Source organism: Papio anubis, chromosome 8, assembly GCF_008728515.1.
Source record: "Papio anubis isolate 15944 chromosome 8, Panubis1.0, whole genome shotgun sequence".
NCBI lineage: Eukaryota > Metazoa > Chordata > Mammalia > Primates > Cercopithecidae > Papio > Papio anubis.
The window spans coordinates 89,167,723-89,195,693 of NC_044983.1; the positions used below are offsets into that span (position 1 = coordinate 89,167,723).

Here is a 27,971-nt window from a genome sequence, read left to right on the forward strand (position 1 = left end):
TGGTCAGTAATCACAAGTGGCTAGTAACCACAGTCAACAGTAACTGTATTGGACAGCACAAGTTAATATCAAGAGAAAATACGTACTGGTACACTTGATATCAGCCATGTGTGTAAGCCAGTTAATTACTGGAAGAATAAAAACTAGTTTGAAATCTTATATAGTTAACCACTCAAGTTATGTTTCTATTACTGTAGCTATGTTATTGTAATTCTTATAATTCTTCATTCCCTAAATTAGATGCTCTTGAGATATCTGTGGATGAGAAGTAGGGGAAAGGAACGTTCTTTGCTGCTTTCTCTAAACAGTGGCTCTGACATCTTCTGGCCCCTTCGGGTTAGGTTACAACTGTGGAAACAGTATTTTGCTATTTTAGAGGGTACTATTTCGTGATTAAAATTCTCTATGGTGCAAGAGAAGGGAGAGAGAATAGGGTATTATTTTACATACATTATCATGGTAGTCCTCTCTGGAAAGGTGAAATCTAAGAAAGACTTGAAGGAAGGGAGGGACAGAGAGCCATGAGGATGACTGGGGAACATCATTCTAAGCAGAAGGAATAGCAAGTACTAAGATTCTAAGATGGGAGTATATTTGGCATTTTCCAGAGAACAGAAAGTACACTAATGTGGCTAAAGCAAAGAAGTAAAGTAAAGTGGAAGCATCTGGGTCTGAAAAATTGGGGTGATAGTGTGCAGATCATGTAAGACCTTTATGCTGTGTTAGTGACCTTTGAAATTGTCCTATGTGAGATGGGAGGCCATTTGGAAGGTTTTAAGCAAAAGAGTGACATGATCACACTGAAGTTTTAAAAGCTTCACTTTAGCTTCTGCATGGAGCACAAAACCAGCACTCCAGTTAAGATGCTGTTACAAAAGCCCAGGTGATAGATGATGGTGCTTGGGCCAGAGTTTTTTCTTTTTTCTTTCTTTTATTTTTATTTTTATTTTTTATTTTTGGACAGGCTCTTGCTCTGTCACCCAAGCTGGAGGGCCATGGCATGATCACAGCTCACTGCAGCCTCGACCTCCTGGGCTCAAGTGATCCTCCTGCCCCAGCCTCCTGAGTAGCTGGGACTACAGGCACGTGCCACCACATCCGGCTGTGTGTGTGTGTGTGTGTGTGTGTGTGTGTGTATAGAGATGAGGTTTTGCTATGTTGTCCAGGCTGGTCTTGAATGCCTGGCCTCAAGCAATCATCCTGCCTTGGCCTCCTAAAATACTGGGATCACGGGATGAGCCACTGTACCCGGCAGGCCACGATGAGCCACTGTACCCGGCAGGCCACGATATTAGTTGTAGAGGTAGAGAAAATAATTCTGTGTCTGAATATATTTTGAAGAGAGAGCTGACAGAATTTGCACATTAATTTTTTTATTTTTATTTTTTTAATATGGAACATGAGGAGACTCTTAAGGACTGCGACCACAGTAAATGGTCAAATGGAGCTGTCATTTATTGAGACAGGGGTGACTGTAGGAGGAACAAGTTGCTCATCTTTACTTTTGTTAAAATTACTTTTTACTACCATGCAAAAACTTAAAACATTATGGATAAGACTAAAGTCCTTTTTGACCATTTTTCCCAATACTGTTTTTCTATTGCTCCTTCAACCCCAAAGTAACTGGTTATTTTTGTGTGTGTGTGTGTGTACATGTGTGTGTGCACGTGTGTGTGTGCACATTCAGAATTTTTTCCCTGTTACAAGGATCTACATTATATAGCCACAGGAAACATAAGTAGTATGTTTGCATAAATGTTTCATACACAAATATTGTTCTAGCATACTTTTTTCAGTTAATGGTATACTCTGATACTCTGTTAGATTTAGCTGATTCTTTTTTTTTTTTTTTTTGAAACAGGGTCTCACTCTTGCCCAGGCTGGAGTATAGTGGTGTGATCTCAGCTCACTGCAACCTCCACCTACCAGGTTCAAGCAATTCTCATGCCTCAGCCAACTGAGTAGCTGGGATTACAGGCACAAGCCGCCACACCCAGCTAATTTTTGTATTTTTTTAGTAGAGAGAAGGTTTTGCCATGTTGGCCAGGCTGGTCTTGAACTCCTGGCCTCATGTGATCCACCCATCTTAGCCTCCCAAAGGGCTGGGATTGCAGGCATGATCCTCCTCACCTGGCCTTACCTGATTCTTTTTCATCTGTTCCATAGTATTTTGTAGCATGGATATACCACCATTCTGCTATTTTAAATATTCATGTTGTTTCTAACAAATAATGCTTCAATGAATATACTTATGTACATGTTCAAGTGTTTCTGCAGGTTAGGTATCTAAAAACAAAATTGTAGTGTTGTAAGGATGTGAATTTGAAACTTTAATAGATACTACTAAAAGCCTTCTAAGTTGCAGAAACTTATCAGTAATCTACGAAAATACTTGCTTCACTATCCCAGTGTGACAGAAATGTATAGATAAGAGGTAAGACAATTTTGAGGAAAAAAGTACTGACTTAATTGTTATGATGACTTGGAAAATGATTTTCTGTATTTTACTACGTGAAAATAGGGAAGGCATCACTTCTCTTTTTTTTTTTTTGGAGGCATGCATGGGTATGAAGGGATCACTTCTCTATACTTTATTATGGAGATACTTGTTATGCCTTTAATGCAAATAAAGTGTTTTGAAAATTAATAGAATAATAGTTACACTTGGGTTTTGTTAAATATTTTCTGAATATGTAGAAGCTTATATGTTTACTATGAGTTACATCTTTTTTTTGTTTCTAAACTGTTTAGTGGAAAGAGATATTAATGGAACATTGTTGTCTCAAGCAACTTGTGAGCTCTGTGATGGAAATGAAAACTCTTTTATGGTAGCAAATGCTTTAGGAGACAGGTAAGCAGTGTGATGGGGCTGACTTCTTTAATATCATCTTATACTAATGTATAATTTGTACTTTTAAGAATGTTTTCCTATCATATCACTTAGTTCACTTAGTTTTCACAATAACCCAAGGAAGGATAGAAGTAGACATTAACAGATATAGAAGCTGTTGCCTAGAGCATGAGACACACTAGGGTTCAAATTTTGGTCCAGTCTATTAGTTGTCTGACCTTGGATAGCTCACTACTTCACAATCCCTTGTCTTTGGAATGGTACTATTGCCACCCACTTCATAGGCTGTAATGGCTCAGAAATAAGTAAGTACAGTTCTTAGTATAGTGCTACATAGTAACCACTCTGTAAAGGGTAGCTATTTTTGTTTGTTGTTATGTAATTGGTATATAATCTATAACATAATTATGTGCTAAGTACTGTACTAAAGCCCTTATAATACATAAAACATTAATGTATACTAATAATAGCCCAGGTACCCTGATTTATAGTCCCATTTTCTGTTGCTTCCTGTTCCCCCTTTGTGCATGTGTTTGTGAAACACACACACACACACACACACACCCCTGCCTGCCTATATACTTCCCTCTAATTTAAGCATATATACCAATTTCAGCTTCTTTAATTTTTTTAGAGGCCTACATCATTACTTCCCTCCAGGCACAGTTTTTTCTTTAGTTTCCAAGTTTAATATAGAAAATAGCTGAGCAGCTTTTCTGAGGGCTACTTAGTGTTGGATCATCTTTTCTCTGAGGCTGACCTGAGTTACGGCATCCAAATACCGATTTTTTTTGCCCCTCTAATATTTCCCCAAGCCTCGTCTGTTTTACATCATGCCCCAGCCCCACTCCTACCTGCTCTATTTTGCAAGTGAAGAATACCTATATATTCACTCATCACTGGTCCAGTACCCTCCCCCATCTATCTCATTCATTAATGAAAAATATGAAGTATTTTTCTAAAATAAACAAAGATGATAAATAGAATTTATTTAAAAGTGTTGGCTGTAGCTTTGATAGGAGCTAGAGATACATTTCTCTTCAGCTTATACTACCTTTTTACTTTGTGGCACATAAAATAAGGAAAGTATATTTGATATAACTAATTGTAAAAATTGATTGGGTTTCATTTATATGAGTTTGTTGGTCTCTTTTGTTAGTTGAGTGACTTAATTATCTTTGATATTCAGAATTATTCATTCTGTACATTGCATGTAGTTAAAAAATACTCTTCTATTGATTAGTTTTACTTACTTTATACTTTGTAACACAGAATGGCCTAAAACTATTCAAATCCGTGTTATTTTAAATTTGTTTAACATATTTACATAATTGCTTACTGAATGAATCTACTCTAATCCATTGTTTAGAAAGACAGCTTTTCTATTAAATTAGGTTTAGTATAATTTATTAACATTTTAAAAATTATTTTTGTTATATTGAACAGGTGCGTCCGATGTGAGCCAACATTTGTTAATACCAGCAAGTCCTGTGCATGTTCAGAACCTAACATTTTAGTAAGGCTAACCAAATTGATAAAGTATATATATTTTTAATTCAATTGCTTATGCCTTTTCATAAGCTTCTATTTTTTCCCTCATTTATTTATGAAGACAGGGGGATTATGTTTCAGCAACACAGGGAATTTTCCTCTACGTAGAATTTCAACTGCACGTTATGGAGAAGTTGTGAGTATGCTTCAATTTTTTTGTTCTGTTGTTAAGAAATTTTCTGCATTTCATCCATTAGTAATTAATTTCAGGCTAGAATGAGAAACACTTTTGTACAAATCGTTTTAAAACAGAAAAAAAAAATCAATCTAAGAAACATTAGTCTAATAATTCAGCATTATAATTTCTAAGTACAGTACTGAGTCTGTACCATAGCCTGTTTGTTTTTCAGTGTGCTACAGAATGTTTACACCAGAAATATCTGGTATATGTTCTGTGTAGGATGCAGTATAATGCATTTACGGGCACCAGAAACTCTAGATTTGAACCCTGGATTTGCAAGTCATTAGTTTTGTATCCTTGGACCTTGAGAAGATTTCAAAGCTTCAGTTGATTGTCTGTAAATTGGACATAATAAAAATACCTTTATCACAGTGTCTGTACATAGTAATCATTAGAGAAATCAGGATTATTCTCATTTGGCCAGATTGTTCCTTATTATTTTATTTTATTTTTGTTTGAGATGGAGTCTTGCTCTGTTGCCCAGGCTGGAGTGCTGTGGCGTAGTCTCGGCTCACTGCAACCTCCGCCTCCCGGGTTCAAGCGATTCTCCTGCCTCAGCCTCCCAGGTAGCTGGGATTATAGGCACCTGCCACCACGCCTGGCTAATTTTTTGTATTTTCAGTAGAGACAGGATTTCACCATGTTGGCCAGGCTGGTCTCGAACTCCTGACCTCGTGATCCACCCACCTCAGCCTCACAAAGTACTGGGATTACATGCATGAGCCACCACACCCAGCCAATTGTTTCTTATTTTATGGATGAGAGCATTGAGGCCTAGAGTTAGAGCTTTGGCAGCAGGTGCTGGTGATAACCACTTCTAGGGTATAAAATGGAAAGTAAGCAGAGGAATTGGAACTACAGAAGTTGCAAATCAGAGAGAACAGGAGTTAGATGACTGAGAGTTAGAATAGGAATTAATGAATGAACATTGAAGATGCTTAGTACGCCAGAGTTAAGGGTGGACAAGGTGTGATCTGGTTGTTAATATCATTATTGTTAATATTATTATTGAATATAGGAGTGATTAAGAGGACTGCGAGGATAGCAATAATGAGGGTGGGATCTAGGATCTTGATGAATCCGGCAAAAATTCCTCTCCTCCAGTATAGTTTTGTGAGGAAGACAGGCAAGTACCAAGTAGTTACAAGACAGCAAAATAAAAGCTAAAATATATAGGGAGCTCTGAGATTATCCAAAAATTGGCTGATCTGTAACAAGATATGTGTCTTCTGGGGCATTCTTCTCCAGATTGGAGTGCATATCTGTATATGATTATTAAATTTGCAGGCCTTTAATTTTCCTTTTTTCCTTTTTCAAAAAATTTAAGTTGAAATAATTTTGCTGGAAGTCCCAGGAATGACTCTTTGTTCTTTCTGGTCTGAGATCCCCAATCATTTAGTGGTCATGTCCCTTTAGCTTCCTCCAGTCTGAAACTAGGTCCTCAGTGTTTTCCTGTCTTTCATGAATGCAACAGTTTTGAAGATTACAGACCTTACCATCCTGTAGATACTTTCCTCATACTGAGTACCTGCTTAGATGAAAGCCACAAAAAAGATGTCATGTTCTTCTCAGTGGACTGCATCACATCCAGGGGCACACAGTATCTACCTATGCCACCACTGATGCTGTTAACCTTGATCACCTGCCCTAAAGTCACCATGACTACCATAAAGTTACCATTTACCATTTGTAGTTGATTAGTATTTTGTGAGGCGTATTTCTGAGATTACACTTCCTCACTAACCTTTAACTCACTAGCATTAGTCTCCATTGTTGACCACTACTGTGATGGTTGCCAAAGGTTAATTTTTTATTTCTATCCACATTTGATTACTTCCACATTTGTTAATTGACATTCTATTATAAGGAAGAACTATCTCTTCTTCCCAATTTATACACTTATTTTTTAAAATTAATGTCCACGTGGATATGTGGGTTCCTAATTTATTCAGTTACTTATAATCCAGCATACTCATTATTTGTTTAGGTGTTCAAATTGTCCTATATCTGGAATAAAAGTCCCTTCAAGTTGGCTCCTGCGTGTTTTTTTTTTTTCTTTGACGTGTTCCCATCATTCTTTGAACATTTGCTTACTTTATGATACAAGATTTCTAGGCTAAGCTTGTACTTTTCCTGCCTCAGACCTGGAATCAACCATTTCTTTCTTTCTTTTCTTTTCTTTTCTTTTTTTTTGAGACGGAGTTTCACTCTTGTTGCCCAGGCTAGAGTGTAATGGCACAATCTCAGCTCGCCGCAACCTCCACCTCCCGGGTTCAAGTGGTTCTCCTGCCTCCGCCTCCCGAGTAGCTGGGATTATAGGCATGCGTCACCACACCCAGCTAATTTTTGTATTTTTACTAGAGACAGAGTTTCTTCATGTTTGTCAGGCTGGTCTCGAACTCCCGACCTCAGGTGATGCCCACCTCGGCCTCCCAAAGTGCTGGAATTACAGGCATGAGCCACCGCACCTGGCCGGAATCAGCCATTTCCTTAATCAGTTTCGTAGGATAAATATTTAGAAACCGAGATTAACACACTTAGTATGTCCTCTCACCAAACATAGCTAGGAAATATACACATATATACATACACACATCTATGACTATTTCTGTGTCTGTGTATATATATACTAAAAGGGCTGGGCGTGGTGGCCTGTAATCCCAGCACTTTGGGAGGCCGAGGCAGGTGGATCACTTGAGGTCAGGAGTTTGAGACCAGCCTGGCCAACATGGTAAAACCTCGTCTCTACTAAAAATACAAAAATTGGCTGGATGTGATGGTGTGCTCCTGTAATCCCAGCTACTCAAGAGGCTGAGACGGGAGAATCACTGGAACCTGGGAGGTGGAGATTGCATTGAGCCAAGATCGCGCCACTGCCTTCCAGCCTGGGTGACAGAGCAAGACTCCATCTCAAAATAAAATAAAATAAAATAAAATAAAATAAGATAAGATAAGATAAAATAAAATACTGATCCCTTTAATTCTGAAGCAATACTTCAGGGTTCTTTCTCACCTTTCCGTTTGATAGGTTTGAAGTATCTTCTCTAGGAGTGAGAAATCTGGGGTTCATTATCCTCAATTTATTTATATGCTCAATGTGACCAATCTTCCAACCCCCTCACTTTCTGTTCCACCCCCACATTCTCCCTCCTCTGCTAGCACCGTGCAGTTGACCCATTATAGACTTCTTTGATAGGTGGGTAGGGAGGAACTGTTCCATCCTTAATGTTGTTCTGATTCAGTTAATGTATTTCATTTAAACATACCAGATTTTTTTAAAGTTAAAAATAATTTAAAACTAAATTAAAAAAAAAAAAACCATCTCGACCCTCCCCAAAACTTTCCAGGTCCCACATGCAGACACTGCAGTGGCGACTGGAGGATTGGGCACTGGAAACAGGAAGGACACCACTGCTCGGCCTGGGCACCTGAGGGACAACCTGGAGCACTCCAGGAGCACAGCAAAGGTCTAGCAGAGCCAACACTGGTGCAAGCAGGGAAGAGCAGCCTGATGGGCTTGTGGAGTAGCTCTCGCCACTGTGAAGAAAGGCTGCCTGGAAGGCAATGGCCATAAGAGGCCAGCAAGGGGTGCCTGCTGTCTTAGAGGACCCCCCAGTCCTGCCAAGATGCCATGAGGCAGAGGGTGGAGGAAACGAGGTCAGCCAGATTCCACATCCCTGCATCCAACATACTGCCCAAGGGCAGGGAGGAGAGGCGAGGGGCCCATAGGAGGAATGAGAAGAGTGGTTCCATTTGCCATGAATGTCTGTCTCTCATCTGTTGAGGCTCAGACCTGGCCAGGGAGAGCATGACATCACCACAGCAATTGTGCACTGAACATACCAGTTCTGAACACTGATTCTTTCCCAAGGACAAATTTGAGATTCCTGATTTTAAGTCATATTGCAGCTGCTTTTCAGATTGGTGTCGTGTAGCCAGAGTATAAAACGTGTAAGCAAAATCTAGTTAAGATGTTTTGACTACCCTAGCGTAGTCTCAGTTTGGAAGAATAAGAACTCAATTTTATCCATGTACTTGTAAGTCAGTCAGATTCTAAGGGCTTGTTTAAAGTAATTAAACTCAGACGAGATTAGATTAATTGATAAACCAGAATACATGTTTATTAGTTTTATGTTAAGACTGTAATTGCCAATTAGACTGAAATATTTGTATTGACTCCATAACATACATTCTTCCTAATTGGAAAAGTCTACTTTGAACATTAAGGTTGGAAGTTTTCTTAGAGAACAAAATTGGAACATAATTCTGTTTGTATAATTTTATAACAAGGCATCCAATCCTACTCATCCTACTCTTGGAATATACTTGCCAATCAGAAAAAATTTTCACATACATGAGTTAGTGTCTCCCCATTCCCTTTCCCTCAAAGACATTAATAGTGAACTATCTTTGTGGTTTTTGGTTTTCCCAACTTTTATTTTGAAAAATTTCAAAATTGCAGAAAAACTGAAAGAATTAAACAATGACTATGCATATGTCTTTCACCTAGGTTAACGAATTATTAATGTTTTTCCACATTTGCTTTATCTCTCTCTATATATAAATATATACACACACACAATGTTTTTTTCCCCTGAGCCATTTGAAAATAAGTTGTAGACATAATGACATTGCACTCCAAATACTTTAGTGTGAATCTCCAAAGAATAAGGCATTTTCCTAGAATCACACCCAAGGAATTTAAAATTAACATAATCTTATTAACTGATATTCATTCATACCCAAATTTTCCCAGTTGTTCAAAAGTGTTCTTTATTCTCCCTGCCTTTTTTGGGGGAAGGGATACCTAGGATCCAATCAAGGACTAACTGCAGTTAGTCTTTTTTTTTTTTTTTTTTGAGACGGAGTCTTGCTCTGTCGCCCAGGCTGGAGTGCAGTGGCCGGATCTCAGCTCACTGCAAGCTCCGCCACCCGGGTTCATGCCATTCTCCTGCCTCAGCCTCCCGAGTAGCTGGGACTACAGGCGCCCGCCACCTCGCCCGGCTAGTTTTTTGTATTTTTTAGTAGAGACGGGGTTTCACCGTGTTAGCCAGGATGGTCTCGATCTCCTGACCTCGTGATCCGCCCATCTCGGCCTCCCAAAGTGCTGGGATTACAGGCTTGAGCCACCGCGCCCGGCCGCTGCAGTTAGTCTTTCTAGTGTCCTTTAATTTAGAACATATCCCTGCTTCACTTTGCTTTTGTGGTTTTCTCCTCTATTTTTCTGATTGTTTTCTCGTGATTAGACTCAGTGAAACATATTTTTGCAAGATATATAGATGTTGTATACCTCCCATTGCATCACAACAAGGGGTATGTAATGTCTGTCAGGTTGTCCAGTTATTGGTGATACTAAATTTGATTGCTAGGCTGGGCGTTGTGGCTCACTCCTGTAATCCCAGCACTTTGGGAGGCCGAGGCAGGTAGATCACCTGAGGCCAGGAGTTCGAGACCAGCCTGGCCAACATGGTGAAACCCCAGCTCTACTGAAAATACAAAGATTAGCCAGGCATGGCAGCAGGCTCCTGTAACCCCAGCTACTCGGGAGACTGAGGCAGGAGAATTGCTTGAACAGAGGAGGCGGAGGTTGCAGTGAGCCAAGATCGCGCCATTGCACTCCAGCCGAGGCAACAATAGCGAAACTCCGTCTCAAAAAAAAAATTGATTTCTTGTTCATAGTTGTGTCTGTCACTTCTCTCCATTGTAAAGGTATTGTGATTAATACGTTAGTCTGAGACAATGTAAATTATCCATATCCATTTTAGTATTCATTAATGAATCTTGCCTGTATCAGTTATTAAACTGGTCATTTCTAATAACAATCCTATTATTCCCTCTACATTTATTAGCTAGCAATTGTCTGTAGAAGCACTTTACTTTTTCTCTGTGCTTTTTTTCTTTTTAAAAAAAAGCTTTATTATAAACTCATAGAATCTTTGTTTATTCATTGTGTTATAATCTGTTACTGTTATTCTTCTTTTCGAAGTTCAAGTTGTACCAAATTTGAACTTCCTTTCAGCATAGCTCCTGTGTTGTTTTGATGTGACTTTAGACTTTAGGGATTTCTTTGGTTTCTCTATACCATGTTCCAGATTCACCTTGTATAATTATATTTTTTAATAGTTCCACAATATTCTGGCTTATGCATTAAAATTTGTATAATGGTATCTCCAGAGAATATTTAGGTTTTCAGTTATTAACTATATTGCCATCAACCATTTTATGCACATAAATGTTTTCCCATTTAGAGGGATTATTGCTTTGAGATAAATTTCCTAAGTGTTCCTAAATTTCTGGGTTAGAGTATATGGATATTGCTTTATAAAAGTATCATGCAACTTTAACACTATCAGTGGCATTGTATGTGGCTCCATTTTACATACATTTGTCAGTACTGTTTTGTTGCATTTCATTTTTACCAGTTTGTGTGCATGTGTTCCCCAGCCTTCTGTGCATATTTTTTCTTACAAAATAACTTTTGCTTATTAAATATACAAAAATAGTACCTCATAATTTTATTATAGATTTCTCTGATCACTGTGGTGTCATATTCATATAATTTAGTTGTATCACTTACGTGTGTGCCCAGACAATTTTCTCTGAATGGTGCTTCTTAGTTTCTCATATTTTAGCAAGATGTGCAGATAAGCTTTAAAGCAATGTTTTTTAACTAGAGGTTTTTATCTGTAGCCTTCAAAACCCATGTAATTGCTTTGGTCTCATCTGGAGATACTGATTCCTTTTTGTTTGGGATGAAGCCAGGCATGTTTTGTTTTTAGAAAGTTCTGCAGGTGATTGTGATGCCCACCATTGTTTGAGCACCACCACTTTGGAGACGTGAAATTATTTCCCCCCATTTTGTTTTATAGCTTGCCAGTTCAGTACAGTATTTACAATAATTCTAAACCAGTAAATGTTAACCACTCAATACTAAGTCAGGATCTGTTATTTTTTCTTTTGCCACTTTATTTTTTATGTTAGTGAAATAGGCATGTAGTATTTTTGGATTATAGACACATTTTGTCTTGTTATATCTTTTGCCTAAGTGTGATTATTTTGTAATGCGGTCCTATTTATAATAACTGACATTGGTTAAAATCAATTCTTGTATTCCTGTTGGTATCTTTTTTCTACTAACATTGTGAAAGTAATGTGAGACATTTCCCATTCAACAATATGCATATTGAGATCATTTGAACTTAAAATTTATCTTTTGGTTTACAGGGCGTGTCTTTAACTTCAGAATGGTTTGCAAAGTATTTGCAATCATCAGCAGCTGCATGTTGGGTAAGTTTGAATTTTTAAAAATAAATTTCAGTTTATTTTGAAGAATTATACCGTTTATTTACCCAGATAATAAAAGTTTTATTTCGAAGTAGCTATAGCTTCTTGGTCATAATCTTATAAGAAGAATAAACCCTTTCTTATGGGCTGAAAGGGAATATATAAAGAAGATGTTATTTAGTGTACATATATTGAATGTCTCCAAGCTTTTTTAGCTGAAATGGAGTGTTAGGGGAAACTGACTGTCATTTAGTAAATGTTTATTGATGACCTACTGTGTGCCAGGCCCAATTCTTAAATCAGGTTAGATATTTCAGAAAAAGAAAAAAACAAGCCTTCATGGAGTCACAGCCTAAGTAAATGTCAGGTTGTGCTAACTGCTATGAAGGCAAATAGTTAAGAGTAAAGTACATAGAGGGGGTGGGGGATGATATTTTATATAGTGATCAGGACGGACATCTCTGACAAGGTTATAGTTGAGCAAAGAACTGAAAAAAGTGAGAGTGAGCCATGTAAACATCAAGGAGAAGAATGTTCTAAGCAGAAACCATAGCAGGAGCAAAGACCTGAAAGCAGAGTTTACTGGCTTATTCATGCCTAAGAGAGGAGGAGGAGGCTGGAGTGGCTGGAGCAGAGTGAGCAGGGAAACGAGTGGAAATGAGGTCAAGGATGTAGGGAGTGGCTACGGCAAAGCCCTGGAGCTTACTTTAAGGGAAATAGAAGGATTTCATGCAAAGGACGACATGATAGAACTTCAGTTCTTGAAAGGATCATTGTAGCATGGAGAATAGAATTTGTTGGGGTAAGGGACCATTTAGGAGAATATTAGAGTAATCTGAGTGAGAGGCAGTGGACCATTCATTGCACAAGGGTGGTATTACAGAAATGAGAGAAGCGTTTACCTTCAGCTTTGCTTTGAAGATTTAGCTGGCCGAATTTACTCATGAGCTGGATAAGGGGGAAGAGAGAAAAAAAGTTTCAAGTTTTTCACATGAATAACTGTAAAAATGGAATTGCCTTTTCCTGATAGGGAAAACTGAGAAGAAAGTTGAGAGGCAAACTCAACAAATGATCTCATTTTGTTATTTATAAAGCAGATTACTTAAACAAAATGGATTAGATTTTATGTGTAAGATCTAATATATAAATTATTGTTCTTTCAAATATAGTCTGAGTTTGTTTTAATGTCATACTATGAGTTTTTCCTTAGTTCTTCTTTCAGTTTCTTGTCTTTATATTTTAGCCTAAAATTTACAATGAAAATGTTTGTGTTATTTCTGTTCCCAAGCAGAAAGTTTATTTTCTACTTAAGCTAGAGGAAAGGTTTTAACAAGCAAGAGAATACAAACAAAAATAAATTATCATTAAAATAGGTTAAAAAAATTTTTTTCTTTTTTTTTTTGAGACGGAGTCTCACCCTGTTGCCCAGACTGGAATGCACAATCTTGACTCACTCCAACCTCTGTCTCCTGGGCTCAAGAGATCCTCCTGCCTTAGCCTCTAGGCAGCTGGGACTACAGGTGCATGCCACCACCATACTCGGCTAATTTTTCTATTTGTAGTAGAGACAGGGTTTCACCACATTGAGCAGGCTGCTCTCAAACTCCTGACCTCAAGTGATCTGCCTGCCTCTACCTCCCAAAGTTCTGAGATTACAGCTGTGGGCCACCATGCCTGCCCTAGAATAGGCGAAATGAAAGCAAAGTAATTTTTTTATTTTTATTTATTTATTTTTTAAATTATACTTCAAGTTCTAGGGTACATGTGCACAACGTGCAGGTTTATTACATAGGTATACACGTGCCATGTTGGTTTGCTGCATCCATTAACTCATCATTTATAAGAAATAAGAAATTACTTATTTCTCCTAATGCTATCCCTTGCCCAGTCCCCCACCCAAAGACAGGCCCCGGTGTGTGATGTTCCCCGCCCTGTGTCCAAGTGTTCTCGTTGTTCAGTTCCTACCTATGAGTGAGAACATGCAGTGTTTAGTTTTCTGTCCTTGTGCCAGTTTGCTGAGAATGATGGTTTCCAGCTTCATCCATGTCCCTGCAAAGGATATGAACTCATCCTTTTTTCTGGCTGCATAGTATTCCATGGTGTCCATCAATGATAGCCACATTTGGGTTGGTTCCAAGTCTTTGCTATTGTGAATAGTGCCGCAATAAACATACGGGTGCATGTGTCTTTATAGTAGCATGATTTATAGTCCTTTGGGTATATACCCAGTAATGGGATGGCTGGGTCATATGGTACATCTAGTTCTAGATCCTTGAGGAATCGCCATACTGTGTTCCAAAATGGTTGAACTAGTTTACAATCCCACCAACAGTGTAAAAGTGTTCCTATTTCTCCACATCCTCTCCAGCATCTGTTGTTTCCTGACTTCTTAATGATTGCCATTCTAACTGGCACGAGATGGTATCTCGTTGTGGTTTTGATTTGCATTTCTCTGATGGCCAGTGATGATGAATATTTTTTCATGTGTCTGTTGGCTGCATAGATGTCTTCTTTTGAGAAGTATCTGTTCATATCCTTCACCCACTTTTTCATGGGGTTGTTTGATTTTTTCTTGTAAATTTGTTTAAGTTCTTTGTAGCTTCTGGATATTAGTTCTTTGTCAGATGGGTAGATTGCAAAAATGTTCTCCCATTCTGTAGGCTGCCTGTCCACTCTGATGGTAATTTCTTTTGCTGTGCAGAAGCTCTTTAGTTTAATTAGATTCTATTTTTCAATTTTGGCTTTTGTTGCCTTTGCTTTTGGTGTTTTAGTCATGAAGTCCTTGCCCATGCCTACGGCCTGAATGATATTGCCTAGGTTTTCTTCTAGGGTTTTTATGGTTTTAGGTCTAACATTTAAGTCTTTACTCCATCTTGAATTAATTTTTATATAAGGTGTAAGGAAGGGATCCAGTTTCAGCTTTCTACATATGGCTAGCCAGTTTTCCCAGCACCATTTATTAAATAGGGAATCCTTTCCCCATTTCTTGTTTTTGTCAGGTTTATCACAGATCAGATGGTTGTAGATGTGTTATTTCTGAGGGCTCTGTTCTGTACCATTGGTCTATGTATCTGTTTTGGTACCAGTACCATGCTGTTTTGGTTACTGTAGCTTTGTAGTACAGTTTGAAGTCAGGTAGTGTGATGCCTCCAGCTTTGTTCTTTTTGCTTAGGATTGTCTTGGCAATGTGGGCTCTTTTTTGGTTCCATATGGATTTTACGGTGGTTTTTTCCAATTCCATGAAGAAAGTCATTGGTAGCTTGATGGCGATGGCATTGAATCTATTAAGTTACGTTGGGCAGTCGGGCCATTTTAACGATATTGATTCTTCCTATCCATGAGCATGGAATGTTCTTCCATTTATTTGTGTCCTCCTTTATTTCATTGAGCAGTGGTTTGTAATTCTCCTTGAAGAGGTCCTTCACATCCCTTGTAAGTTGGATTCCTAGGTATTTTTTCTCTTTGTAGCAATTGTGAATGGGAGTTCACTCATGATTTGGCTCTCTTTTTGTCTGTTATTGGTGTATAGGAATGCTTATGATTTTTGCACATTGATTTTGTGTCCTGAGACTTTGCTGAAGTTGCTTATCAGCTTAAGGAGATTTTGGGCTGAGACAATGGGGTTTTCTTTTTTTTTTTTTAATTTTTTTTTTTTTTGAGACGGAGTCTTGCTCTGTCACCCGGGCTGGAGTGCAGTGGCTGGATCTCAGCTCACTGCAAGCTCCGCCTCCCGGGTTTACGCCATTCTCCTGTCTCAGCCTCCCGAGTAGCTGGGACTACAGGCGCCCGCCACCTCGCCCGGCTAATTTTTTTATATTTTTTTAGTAGAGACGGGGTTTCACCGTGTTAGCCAGGATGGTCTCGATCTCCTGACCTCGTGATCCGCCCATCTCGGCCTCCCAAAGTGCTGGGATTACAGGCTTGAGCCACCGCGCCTGGCGACAATGGGGTTTTCTAAACATACAATCATGTCATTTGCAAACAGGGACAATTTGACTTCCTTTTTTCATAATTCAATATCCTTTATTTCTTTCTCTTGCCTGATTGCCCTGACCAGAACTTCCAACACTGTGTTGAATAGGAGTGGTGAGAAAGGGCATCCCTGTCTTGTGCCAGTTTTCAAAGGGAATGCTTCCAGTTTTTGCCCATTCAGTATGATATTGGCTGTGGGTTTGCCATAAATAGCTATTATTATTTTGAGATACGTTCCATCGATACCTAGTTTATTGAGAGTTTTTAGCATGAAGGACTGTTGAATTTTGTTGAAGACCTATTCTGCCTCTGTTGAGGTAATCATGTGGTGTTTGTCTTTGGTTCTGTTTATGTGGTAGATTATGTTTATTGATTTGTGTGTGTTGAACCAGCCTAGCATCTCAGGGATGAAGCCAACTTGATCGTGTTGGATATGCTTTTTGATGTGTTGCTAGATTCAGTTTGCCAGTGTTTTATTGAGGATTTTTGCATCGATGTTCATCAGGGATATTGGTCTAAAATTCTCTTTTTTTGTTGTTGTGTCTCTGCCAGGCTTTGGTATCAGGATGATGCTGGCCTCACAAAATGAGTTAGAGAGGATTCCCTCTTTTTCTATTCATTGGAATAGTTTCAGAAGGAATGGTACCAGCTCTTCTTTATACCTCTGGTAGAATTCAGCTGTGAATCCATCTGGTCCTGGACTTCTTTTGGTTGATAGGGTATTGATTATTGCCTAAATTTCAGAGCCTGTTATTGGTCTATTCAGAGATTCAACTTCTTCCGGGTTTAGTCTTGGGACGGTGTCTGTGTCCAGGAATTTATCCATTTCTTCTAGATTTTCTAGTTTATTTGCATAGAGGTGTTTATAGTATTCTCTGATGGTAGTTTATATTTCTGTGGGATCGGTGGTGATATCCCCTTTATCATTTTTTATTGCATGTATTTGATTCTTCTCTCTTTTCTTCTTTATTAGTCTTGCTAGTGGTCTATCAATTTTGTTGATGTTTTGAAAAAACCAGCTCCTGGATTCATTGATGTTTTGAAGGGTTTTTTCGTGTCTCTATCTCCTTCAGTTCTGCTCTGATCTTAGTTATTTCTTGCCTTCTGCTAGCTTTTGAATTTGTTTGCTCTTGCTTCTTTACTTCTTTTAATTGCGATGTTAGGGTATCCATTTTAGATCTTTCCTGCTTTCTCTTGTGGGCATTTAGTCCTATAAATTTCCCTCTACACATTGCTTTAAATGTGTCCCAGAGATTCTGGTACGTTGTATCTTTGTTCTCATTGGTTTCAAAGAACATCTTTATTTCTGCCTTCATTTCATTATTTACCCAGTAGTCATTCAGGAACAAGTTGTTCAGTTTCCATGTAGTTGAGCGGTGTTGAGTGAGTTTCTTAATCCTGAGTTCTAACTTGATTGCACTGTGGTCTCAAAGATAGTTTCTTGTGATTTCTATTCTTTTACATTTGCTGAGGAGTGCTTTACTTTCAACTATGTGGTCAGTTTTGGAATAAGTGCGATGTGGTGCTGAGAAGAATGTATATTCTGTTGATTTGGGGAGGAGAGTTCTGTAGATGTCTATTAGGTCCGCTTGGTGCAGAGCTGAGTTCAAGTCCTGGATATCCTTGTTATCCTTCTGTCTTGTCGTTCTGTCTAATGTTGACAGTGGGGTGTTAAAGTCTCCCATTATTATTGTGTGGGAGTCTAAGTCTCTTTGTAGGTCTCTAAGGACTCACTTTATGAATCTGGGTGCTCCTATATTGGGTGCATATATATTTAGGATAGTTAGCTTTTCTTGTTGAATTGATCCCTTTACCATTATGTAATGGCCTTCTTTATCTCTTTTGATCTTTGTTGGTTTAAAGTCTGTTTTATCAGAGACTAGAATTGCAACCCCTGCTTGTTTGTTTTTTTTTTTTTCCATTTGCTTGGTAGATCTTCCTCCATCCCTTTATTTTGAGCCTATGTGTGTCTCTGCAGGTGAGATGGGTCTCCTGAATACAGCACACTGATTTGTTTTGACTCTTTATCCAATTTGCCAGTCTGTGTCTTTTACTTGGGGCATTTAGCCCATTTACAGTTAAGGTTAATATTGTTATATGTGAATTTGAACCTGTCATTATGATGTTAGCTGGTTATTTTGCCCATTAGTTGATGCAGTTTCTTCCTAGCATCGATGGTCTTTACAATTCGGCATGTTTTTGCAGTGGCTGGTACCAGTTGTTCTGTTCCATGTTTAGTGCTTCCTTCAGGAGCTCTTGGAAGGCAGGCCTGGTGGTCACAAAATCTCTCAGCATTTGCTTGTCCGTAAAGGGTTTTATTTTTCCTTCACTTAATGAAGCTTAGTTTGACTAGATATGAGATTCTGGGTTGAAAATTTTTTTCTTTGAGAATGTTTTATATTGGCCCCCACTGTCTTCTGGCTTAGTTTCTCCCAAGAGATCCGCTGTTAGTATTATGGGCTTCCCTTTGTGGGTAACCCAACCTTTCTCTCTGGCTGCCCTTAACATTTTTTCCTTCATTTCAACCTTGGTGAATGTGACAATTATGTGTCTTAGGGTTGCTCTTCTCAAGGAGTATCTTTGTGGTGTTCTCTGTATTTCTGAATTAGAATGTTGGCCTGCCTTGCTGGGTTAGGGAAGTTCTCCTGGATAATATCCTGAAGAGTGTTTTCCAACTTGGTTCCATTTTCCCTGTCATTTTCAGGTACCCCAATCAAACGTAGATTTGGTCTTTTCACATAGTCCCATATTTCTTGGAGGCTTTGTTCGTTTCTTTTTACTCTTTTTTTCTCTAACCTTGTCTTCTCGCTTTATTTCATTACTTTGATCTTCAATCACTGATACCCTTTTGTCCACTTGATTGAATCAGCTACTGAAGCTTGTGCATGCATTATGTAGTTCTTGTGCCATTGTTTTCAGCTCCATCAGGTCATTTAAGGTCTGCTCTATACTGTTTATTCTAGTTAGCCATTCATCTAATCTTTTTTCAAGGTTTTTAGCTTCCTTGAGATGGGTTCAAGCATCCTCCCTTAGCTTGGAGAAGTTTGTTATTACTGACCTTCTTAAGCCTACTTCTGTCAATTTATCAAAGTCGTTCTCCATCCAACTTTGTTCTGTTGCTGGCAAGGAGCTGCGATCCTTCAGAGGGGAAGAGACGCTCTGGTTTTTAGAATTTTCAGCTTTTCTGTTCTGGTTTCTCCCCATCTTTGTGGTTTTACCTACCTTTGGCCTTTGATGTTGGTGACCTACAGATGGGGTTTTGGTGTAGATGTCCTTTTTGTTGATGTTGATGCTGTTCCTTTCTGTTTGTTAGTTTTCCTTCTAACAGTCAGGTCCCTAAGCTGCAGGTCTGTTGGAGTTTGCTGGAGGTCCACTCCAGACCCTGTTTGCCTGGGTATCACCAGTGGAGGCTGTAGAACAGCAAATATTGCAGAACAACAAATACTGCTGCCTGATCCTTCCTCTGGAAGCTTCGTCCCAGAGGGGCGCCCACCTGTATGAGGTGTCAGTCGGTCCCTCCTGGGAGGTGTCTCCCAGTTAGGCTACACGGGGTCAGGAACCCAGTTGAGGAGGCAGTCTGTCCATTCTCAGAGCTCAAACGCCATGCTAGGAGAATCACTGCTGTCTTCAAAGCTGTCAGACAGGGATGTTTAAGTCTGTGGAAGTTTCTGCTGTCTTTTGTTTAGTTATGCCCTGCCCCCAGGGGTGGAGTCTGCAGAGGCAGCAGGCCTTGCTGAGCTGCGGTGGGCTCCACCCTGCTTGCGCTTCCCCTGGCTGCTTTGTTTTCCTACTCAAGCCTCAGCAATGGCAGATGCCCCTCCCCCAGGCTGCTGCCTCGCTGTAGATCTCAGACTGCTGTGCAGGCAGTGAGCAAGGCTCCGTGGGCATGGGACCCGCTGAGGCAGGCGTGGGATATAATCTCCTGGTGTGCCGTTTGCTAAGACCATTGGAAAAGCACAGTATTTAGGTGGAGTTGTCCTGTTTTTCCAGGTACAGTCTGTCATGGCTTCCCTTGGCTACAAAAGGGAAATCCCCCGACCCCTTGCGCTTCCCAGGTGAGGCAATGCCCCACCGTGCTTCAGCTCACCCTCCGTAGGGTGCACCCACTGTCCAACCAGTCCCAGTGAGATGAACCAGGTATCTCAGTTGGAAGTGCAGAAATCACCCATCTTCTGCGTTGATTACGCTGGGAGCTGTAGACCGGAGCTGTTCCTACTTGGCCGTCTTGGAACGGACCTGCACAAAGTAAAATTTTTATATCAACTTTTGCATAGACTGTTCAGGTTCATGTTACTTTTCTTTGCCATTGTTCTGTTGTAGGTATATGCCAATCTAACATCTTGTCAAGCTCTTGGAAATATATGTGTGATGAACATGAATTCTTACGACTTTGCCACATTTGATGCATGTCGACTATTTCAGTTTATCTTTGAAAATACTGCTGGACTGAGCACTGTTCATTCTATTTCATTTTGGTAAGGATATTTTGACTGATGAAATGTTATTTTGACTGAATTCAGTGCAGTTATTAATATATTCACAAATATTAATAAGAAATATTTATTCTCCATTATTAAAACAGTTGTAACTGTTTATAGGAGACAGAATCTTCCTTGGCTGTTTTATGGAGACCAGTTAGGATTAGCACCTCAAGTGCTCAGTTCTACCTCTCTTCCTACAAATTTCAGTTTTAAAGGCGAAAACCAGGTAAAAATGTCTAATATCATTCGAGGATAACTACCTTTTGATTTATAATTTTAAAAGGTAATAAGAAAGTTATAATTCTTACCTTTTTAGGTTATTGCTACAAACTCAGTTACCAAACTAAATATAAATGTCAACAACTTACAAGAACTAAACAGTATAGAGTTTAGCTGTCGTATTGAATATGTGGATACTTCTGGATTATGTGGTTATGACAAGAACTAATACTTGTAGGGTTGGGAAGAGTAGTTTTCAACACCAAATGCCAAAAATCTCTGTCCTGTTTTTCCATACCTTAAAGAAGTGCTTCCAAAGATTGACTGGGGCTCTGTGACATTGCTTAGCACTTCACAGGGCCAAATTCCCACCTCTAACTTTTTGACTTTCCAGAATGAGGAGATACTGTTCTCCCACACTGCCTCCTATTTAACAGGTTCGAAAGGAGTCTATCTGTCACTAGTGCTGCCTCTCAATTCTAGAATAATAATTTTCATGCAAAAAAACAGTCCAATTATTTTAGGTGTATTTAGTCATAGAAATAGATTAATTGAGCCTCAAAATAAAGGTAATTGAATGTAATTTGTCAACGATGAACATTTCTTTACAGGATGTTGTATGACTTTCAGAGTATTTGACCTGATTTTGCTCTTGTTTTCTTTAATCAGAATACAAAACTGAAGTTTGTTGCTGCTTCCTATGATATAAGAGGAAATTTTCTCAAGTGGCAAACTTTAGAAGGAGGTGTTTTACAGGTAAGCACAATTCTAGTTAAAGAAATAATAATGTGCATTATTTTTGCCTGAGGCAAAGAGGAAAAGATTAGATTATTGTATGAATAAAGCATCAGTTACATACTAAAGTTGATTTTTTTTCTGATGCTTTAAATTAGAATTTCTTAAGTTTCTTTTTTTTTTTTTTTTTTTTGAGAGGGAGTGTCACTCTTTCGCCCAGGCTGTAGTGCAATGGCGCGATCTTGGCTCACTCAGCCTCCCGAATAACTGGGAGCTGGAACTACAGGCGCCAGCCACCACGCCTGGCTAATTTTTTTTTTTTTTTTTCTTGAGACGGAGTCTCACTCTCTCACCCAGGCTGGAGTGCAGTGGCGCGATCTTGGCTCACTGCAAACTCCGTCTCCCGGGTTCACACCATTCTCCTGCCTTAGCCTCCTGAGTAGCTGGGACTACAGGCACCCGCCACCGCACCCGGCTAATTTTTTGTATTTTTAGTAGAGACAGGGTTTCACCATGTTAGCCAGGATGGTCTTGATCTCCTGACCTCGTGATCCACCCATCTTGGCCTCTCAAAGTGCTGGGATTACAGGCGTGAGCCACCGTGCCTGGCAAAGCTTTATTTCTTTAAAGTTATGACTTTAATTTATAACAGATGTTCCTTTAACTTTTCATATCCTTGATACATTACATAAGTATGATGTAAAGCATATATCCATGTTTGGGTGAGTATAAGAATAGAAAACAGTTATGAGAGAGATTTATGTGTTGTATTATTTTACTGTAGCTTTGTCCAGACACAGAAACAAGGCTAAATGCTGCTTATTCATTTGGAACAACCTACCAACAAAATGTAAGTTTGAACTATATTAGACTATATTTTAGCTTTATTTTTCAAAATATCATATCAGCAGTAATTGTACTTAATTTTGAGATTGGAATTTTTTTTTTCTTGTTTTTGTTTTTTGTTTTTTGTTTTTTGTTTTTGAGATAGAGTTTTGCTCTTGTTGCCCAGGCTAGAGTGCAGTGGCGCGATCTCAGCTCACTGCAACCTCCGCCTCCCAGGTTCAAGCGATTCTCCTGCCTCAGCCTCCCGAGTAGCTGGGATTACAGACGTGCCACCATGCCCGGCTGAAGACGGGGTTTCTCCATGTTGGTCAGTCTGGTCTCGAACTCCCCACCTCAGGTGATCTGCTCTCCTCAGCCTCCCAAAGTGCTGAGATTACAGGCATGAGCCACTGTGCCTGGCCGGAAATGTTTTTAATAGTGATGAATAATTTCACTAATTAATATAATTTTTTATTACCTGGGTACAGAAAAGCTTAATTTCAGTGGCGTAAACAGAGCACCTTGTTATCTGTAGAGGTTTTTGTTTTGTTTTGTTTTGTTTTTTGAGACAGAATCTCACTCTGTTGCCCAGGCCGGAGTGTAGTGGTGCGATATTGGCTCACTGCAATCTGGGCTCACTGCAGTCTCTGCCTCCTGGGTTCAAGCAATTCATGTGCCTCAGCCACCTGAGTAGCTGGGACAACAGGCATGTACCACCACACCCAGCTAATTCTTGTGTTTTTCATAGAGATGGGGTTTTGCCATGTTGACCAGGCTGGTCTCAAACTCCTGGCCTCAAGTGATCCACCAGCCTCGGACTCCCAAAGTGCTGGGATTACAGGTGCGAGCCACCTCGCCCAGCTTAGAGTCTTAAACATCATATAATACATCTTCGTAATAAATTGTTTATCTGCTTCTAGGCTTATAGGTCTTAAAAAGTAATGCTTACTTCTGAGCATTTTGAAATAACGTAAAAATGCTACTTTTTTTTAAATGACTAATAAAGGTTACTCCCTTCTTCTACCCCCTAATAACAAACAAAAATAATTCCTTCATCTTCCTCCATTTTTTTCTTTCTCCTTCCTTCTCTGACATTCCTTACTTTGGTACCTATTTTGAAATTACATTATCTTACTAAGGAATATTATGAGCCATTAAATACTTGAAAGACATGCATGTATTAGTCCATTCTCACACTGCTAATAAAAACATACCCGAGACTGGGTAATTTACAAAGGAAATAGGTTTAATTGGCTTACAGTTCAGCATGACTGAGGAGGCCTTAGGAAACTTATGGTGACAGGAAGAGAAATACTGAGCAAAAAAGGGAAAAGCCCCTCATAAAACCATCAGATCTCATGAGAACTCTTTCACTATTATGAGAACAGCATGAGGGTAACCGCCCCCATGATTCAATTACCTCCCTCCAGTCCTTCCCATGACACATGGGGATTATAGGAACAACAGTTCAAGATGAGATTTAGGTGGGAACACAGCCAAACCATATAAATTCATTAGTCTGTAAAAATACATCTTGATAAAGTTCCACACACAACCATAGAACAAAACCACAACAAAAAATACCATTATGGAAAGTAGATTGGAAGAATCTACTAACAGTGATTACCTCTGGATAGTGGGGTCAGATATTGTTTTTGTTTTCTTGTTTATAATTTCCAAATTTTCTACCATGAACATGAATTTACTTCTTTTGTCAGAAATGATTTACATGTTGTTGTTGTTGTTGTTTTTAAAATAAATGTTATTGTGCTTCTAACATAGGCCAGAAAGATCAACATTTATGTAATGCCTGTCTCTGTGTGCTCAGCATTTTATCATTATTATTCCATTTGATTCATAAAATAACCATGTGAGATACATAATATCTGTGCTTCACAGACGAGGAAATTATGCCAAGTAATTAGGTAATTTACTCAAAGACTTGTGTCACATAAACTGTGGAGCCAATGTTCCATCAGGTTTAAAAAGCATTTTTATTTCATTGAACCTGGCCAACTCTCAAGTTCTTCATAGTGTAGTAGGCAAAACAGTTATATAGACAAAGAATTGCAAAGAATATAAGTGTCATTCTATAGGTTTGTATAAGGTACTGATTCCTGGGGAAGTATAGAAAGGCTTCACAAAGTAAGTGATACTTGGGCTTGTATAATGAATATGAGTTTTCCAGGAGAATACAGTGGGGAATGAAATGTCAGACAGAAGCCACATTTGCAATGACAGAGAGGCATACAGTAGCATGGCATATTTAGAAACTACAAGTAGATTAGTATGAATGGACCACCATAGACAGATAGGGAGTAATGAGAGAGAAACCTGGCTTGGTTAATGGAAGGCAGATCATAGACATCATTGTACAGCAGGAGAAAAAATTGGGAATTTATCCCATAGGACAGTAGTTTTAAACCTTTTCACTGATGTACACTTAATATTGAGAATGAAAACATACCTCCTTCATCTGAGTTGAGGCTTAAGAAGTTTTCAAAGTTCTCAAAGCAGTTATTTACTATTAGTGTTTTTGGTCCTTATAAAATAATCATATTTACAGTATTCAGGTTTTGGAAGGCAAATGGAAATGCATATAAACAAGGTAGTATAAAGATATTTTGCACAACTAGAAAAACATTCTGAAGATAATAAATATGCTTGCTAATTTTCAATTGTGATTTTTTTTTGCTTTTTAGTACTTTAAGTTGCTGTTTTATGTGCTTTTATTTTTAATTTTACTTTTCAGTGTGAGATTCCTATCTCTAAGATCTTAATTGACTTTCCCACTCCTATATTTTATGATGTGTACCTTGAATATGCTGATGAAAATCAACATCAATATATTTTGGCTGTGCCTGTGTTAAACCTAAATCTTCAACACAATAAGATATTTGTGAACCAAGGTAAGACATCCATACATACCACTTTTTTCCCTGAGCAGAAATCAATAAATAAGTTAACCTACATGATAATTTAATAAACCACATAAGAAAGGTCATGAATTCTCTCTTATATGGTTCTATACAATGTACCAAAAAATAAAACAATATATTGATGGTGGATTTAGAAACTTTTACTAATTTTATTACCAGACATATCGTTAAGAAATTATACTGTTGCTGAGGGTATATCCTGAGAAACATTAGTATAACTGTAAATTGGGGCTTTTTCTTCAAGCTGTCCTGAATATGCTTTTTTGGACAAATTAGTTTCTTTTGTTATTACTCATATTATAAAATTCCGCTTTTTTAGGTAATTTGCAGGGAAAAGCCTTCCAAATTTATGCAAAGTTCAAACAATCAGAAGACATTCAAGTCCAAGGCGCAGTGGCTCACACCTATAATCACAGCACTTTGGGAGACCAAGAGGGGAGAATTGCTTGAGCCAAGAAATTCAAGACCAACCTAGGCAACATGATGAGAACCTGTTGCTACAAAAAAAAAAAAAAATTAACTTGGTGTGGTGGTGCAAGCTTGTAGTCCCAGCTACTCTGGAGGCAGAGGTGGGAGGATCACTTGAGCCCAGGTTGAGAATGCAGTGAGCCATGATTATGCTAGTGCACTATAGCCTGGTCAACAGAGTGAGACCCTGTCTAAAAAAAAACAAAAGAGGCCGGGCACGGTGGCTCACGCCTGTAATCCCAGCACTTTGGGAGGCTGAGGCAGGCAGATCACGAGGTCAGGAGATCAAGACCACTGGCTAACATAGTGAAATCCTATCTCTACTAAAGAATACAAAAAAATTAGCTGGGTGTGGTGGCAGGCACCTGTAATCCCAGCTACTCGGGAGACTGAGGCAGGAGAATGGCGTGAACCCAGGAGGCAGAGCTTGCAGTGAGCCAAGATTGCGCCACTGCATTCCAGCCTGGGCGACAGAGTGAGACTGTCTCAAAAAAAAAAAAAAAAAAAATCAGAAGACATTCACATGAGTTAGAGAAGGCCATTGTCAGGTGTTTCTTATACTAGTAGCTTTTTGCAGCCATCTTATCTAAAACAATAATTTTATCTTTTAAATTTGTACAGTAAACTTTTTTCTTTTTATAATAAAAGACAGCAACTCTGGCAAGTGGCTTCTAACTCGGCGCATTTTCTTAGTGGATGCAGTAAGTGGACGAGAAAATGACTTAGGAAGTCAGCCAAGAGTAATTCGAGTTGCTACCCAAATATCACTGAGGTAAACAAATGTCTAATGATATTATTTATGGGAAAATATAATGGAAGTGTTTGCCAGTCATTAGTAGATGAAAACAATAAGGACAACTGAATTGGAACAGTTGGTCAGGTTATTTTAGGTATATGTGTAGATTGGCATAGACCAGTAAAAGTGAATAGCCAAGGGGGAAACTATAACAGAAGAGTGTGAGGAGTTAGGTCAAAATTCACATGCCAGGTCCCCCTCTAGACTTGCTGAATTAGAATGGGCTGTGAATAGCTAAGTAAATACCAGTGAGCTGAAATTGGTGTTTTAGAAAGAGCTTGCCAGATGGTTGGTGATATTTAGGACTCCCCTATCCTCATTTCTTTCAGTGACTTTTGTTCTGGGTTTACCCAGATTAATTATCAACACCCCCCTCTTCCTAGGATAACCTAACTGTGATCGTACCTTAGGTTAGTACTGCACCACTTAAATTTCTCTTTCTTTTCCAGTGTGAGATCTCTAAAATCTTAGTGACTTTCCCACTGTAATGTTTTATGATGTGTACCTTGAATACACTGATAAAAATCAACACCATCATCTCACAGTAGTTTGGTACTTTGAAATACTTCAATATACTTTTTTTTTCAGTTGTTTCATTTTGATTCTCATAATCTTATGAGGTAAACAGTGCAGAAACTTTGTTATGTATCATGCTGAAATCCAAATGTACTGTGTTTTCAGCATTTCTTCAACCTGCTAATACGGTATTCTAGTAAAAATGAAAATGCACCTAGTCAGACTTGATGTGTTCTTGATGAAACCATGGTGGCCCCTAGTGATTGGCACTTTCCTTTTGAATTCACAAACTATACAGTACTAATGCATTGAATTTGGCAAAATGAACCTCACTTCGTGCCATAACCATATTACAGCTGACACTTTTTTTTTAATTAAAAAATTTATTTATTTGTTTATCTTGAGACAGGGTCTTGCTATGTTGTCCAGACCGGTCTTGAACTCCTGGGCTCAAGCAATCTTCCCACCTTGGCCTCCCAAAGTGCTGGGATTACAGGCATGAGCCACTGCACCTGGCTTGACATATATTATTTTGTTAAGAATTCATTTTTCTCTTTTGAAATCAAGATCTTATCTGCCTTTCTTTAGGCTTCATGTAGCACTGTACTTTTGATTATTCCTCAAAGATAGTTTATAGTTCTTCAGTGATTTCATCTGTAAACTTCATAGGACTTGGATTGAGCTTCTAATTTATCTCAGATGGTACATTTTTAGTTTGTTTTTTCTTTAATCTTACACCATCAGATGTTATATTTTAATGTTCAAGTCTTGATCACTGAAGATGGCTTATGTTGTCATCATTAGTTTATGTGTAACCTTCCTTAGTCCTTTTTAACTGATTGGTTCTGAGATCATCAGACAATTTATATTAAATTCAAAACAAATGGTAAATTAAATGTATGTTTAAGGGCCTAGATATACTGATTACTATAAATGTATTTTCTTTTAAATAGCGTCCACCTTGTACCCAACACAATAAATGGAAACATCTACCCTCCCTTAATCACCATTGCCTACAGTGACATTGATACCAAAGACGCCAATAGCCAGTCTGTGAAGGTGAGTTCCTGACTAATCAGTGCCCTTGTATGTATAAATAGAGTATAATACTGATTCGGTTTACATTTTGGTCAAAAGACAGTCTTTTTTTTTT

General features: G+C 38.7%; 1 protein-coding gene across 4 annotated transcripts in view; it reads left to right on the forward strand.

The window, feature by feature from the left end:
* TMEM67 (transmembrane protein 67) overlaps positions 1 to 27,971 on the forward strand; it is a 98,127-nt gene that overhangs the window by 9,077 nt on the left and 61,079 nt on the right. For all 4 annotated transcript variants that reach the window (XR_001905720.3, XR_001905719.2, XR_001905721.2 and 1 more), the window contains exons 4-14: positions 2,752 to 2,851; positions 4,298 to 4,367; positions 4,464 to 4,538; positions 11,808 to 11,870; positions 20,160 to 20,314; positions 20,438 to 20,546; positions 21,209 to 21,295; positions 22,059 to 22,124; positions 24,852 to 25,008; positions 26,155 to 26,278; positions 27,772 to 27,877. Coding sequence is in view for 1 of the 4 variants with exons in the window: in XM_003902970.5 (XP_003903019.3) it covers positions 2,752 to 2,851; positions 4,298 to 4,367; positions 4,464 to 4,538; positions 11,808 to 11,870; positions 20,160 to 20,314; positions 20,438 to 20,546; positions 21,209 to 21,295; positions 22,059 to 22,124; positions 24,852 to 25,008; positions 26,155 to 26,278; positions 27,772 to 27,877 (1,112 nt within the window). In the remaining 3 variants the exon portion in view is untranslated. The remainder of the gene's footprint in view (positions 1 to 2,751; positions 2,852 to 4,297; positions 4,368 to 4,463; positions 4,539 to 11,807; positions 11,871 to 20,159; positions 20,315 to 20,437; positions 20,547 to 21,208; positions 21,296 to 22,058; positions 22,125 to 24,851; positions 25,009 to 26,154; positions 26,279 to 27,771; positions 27,878 to 27,971) is intronic.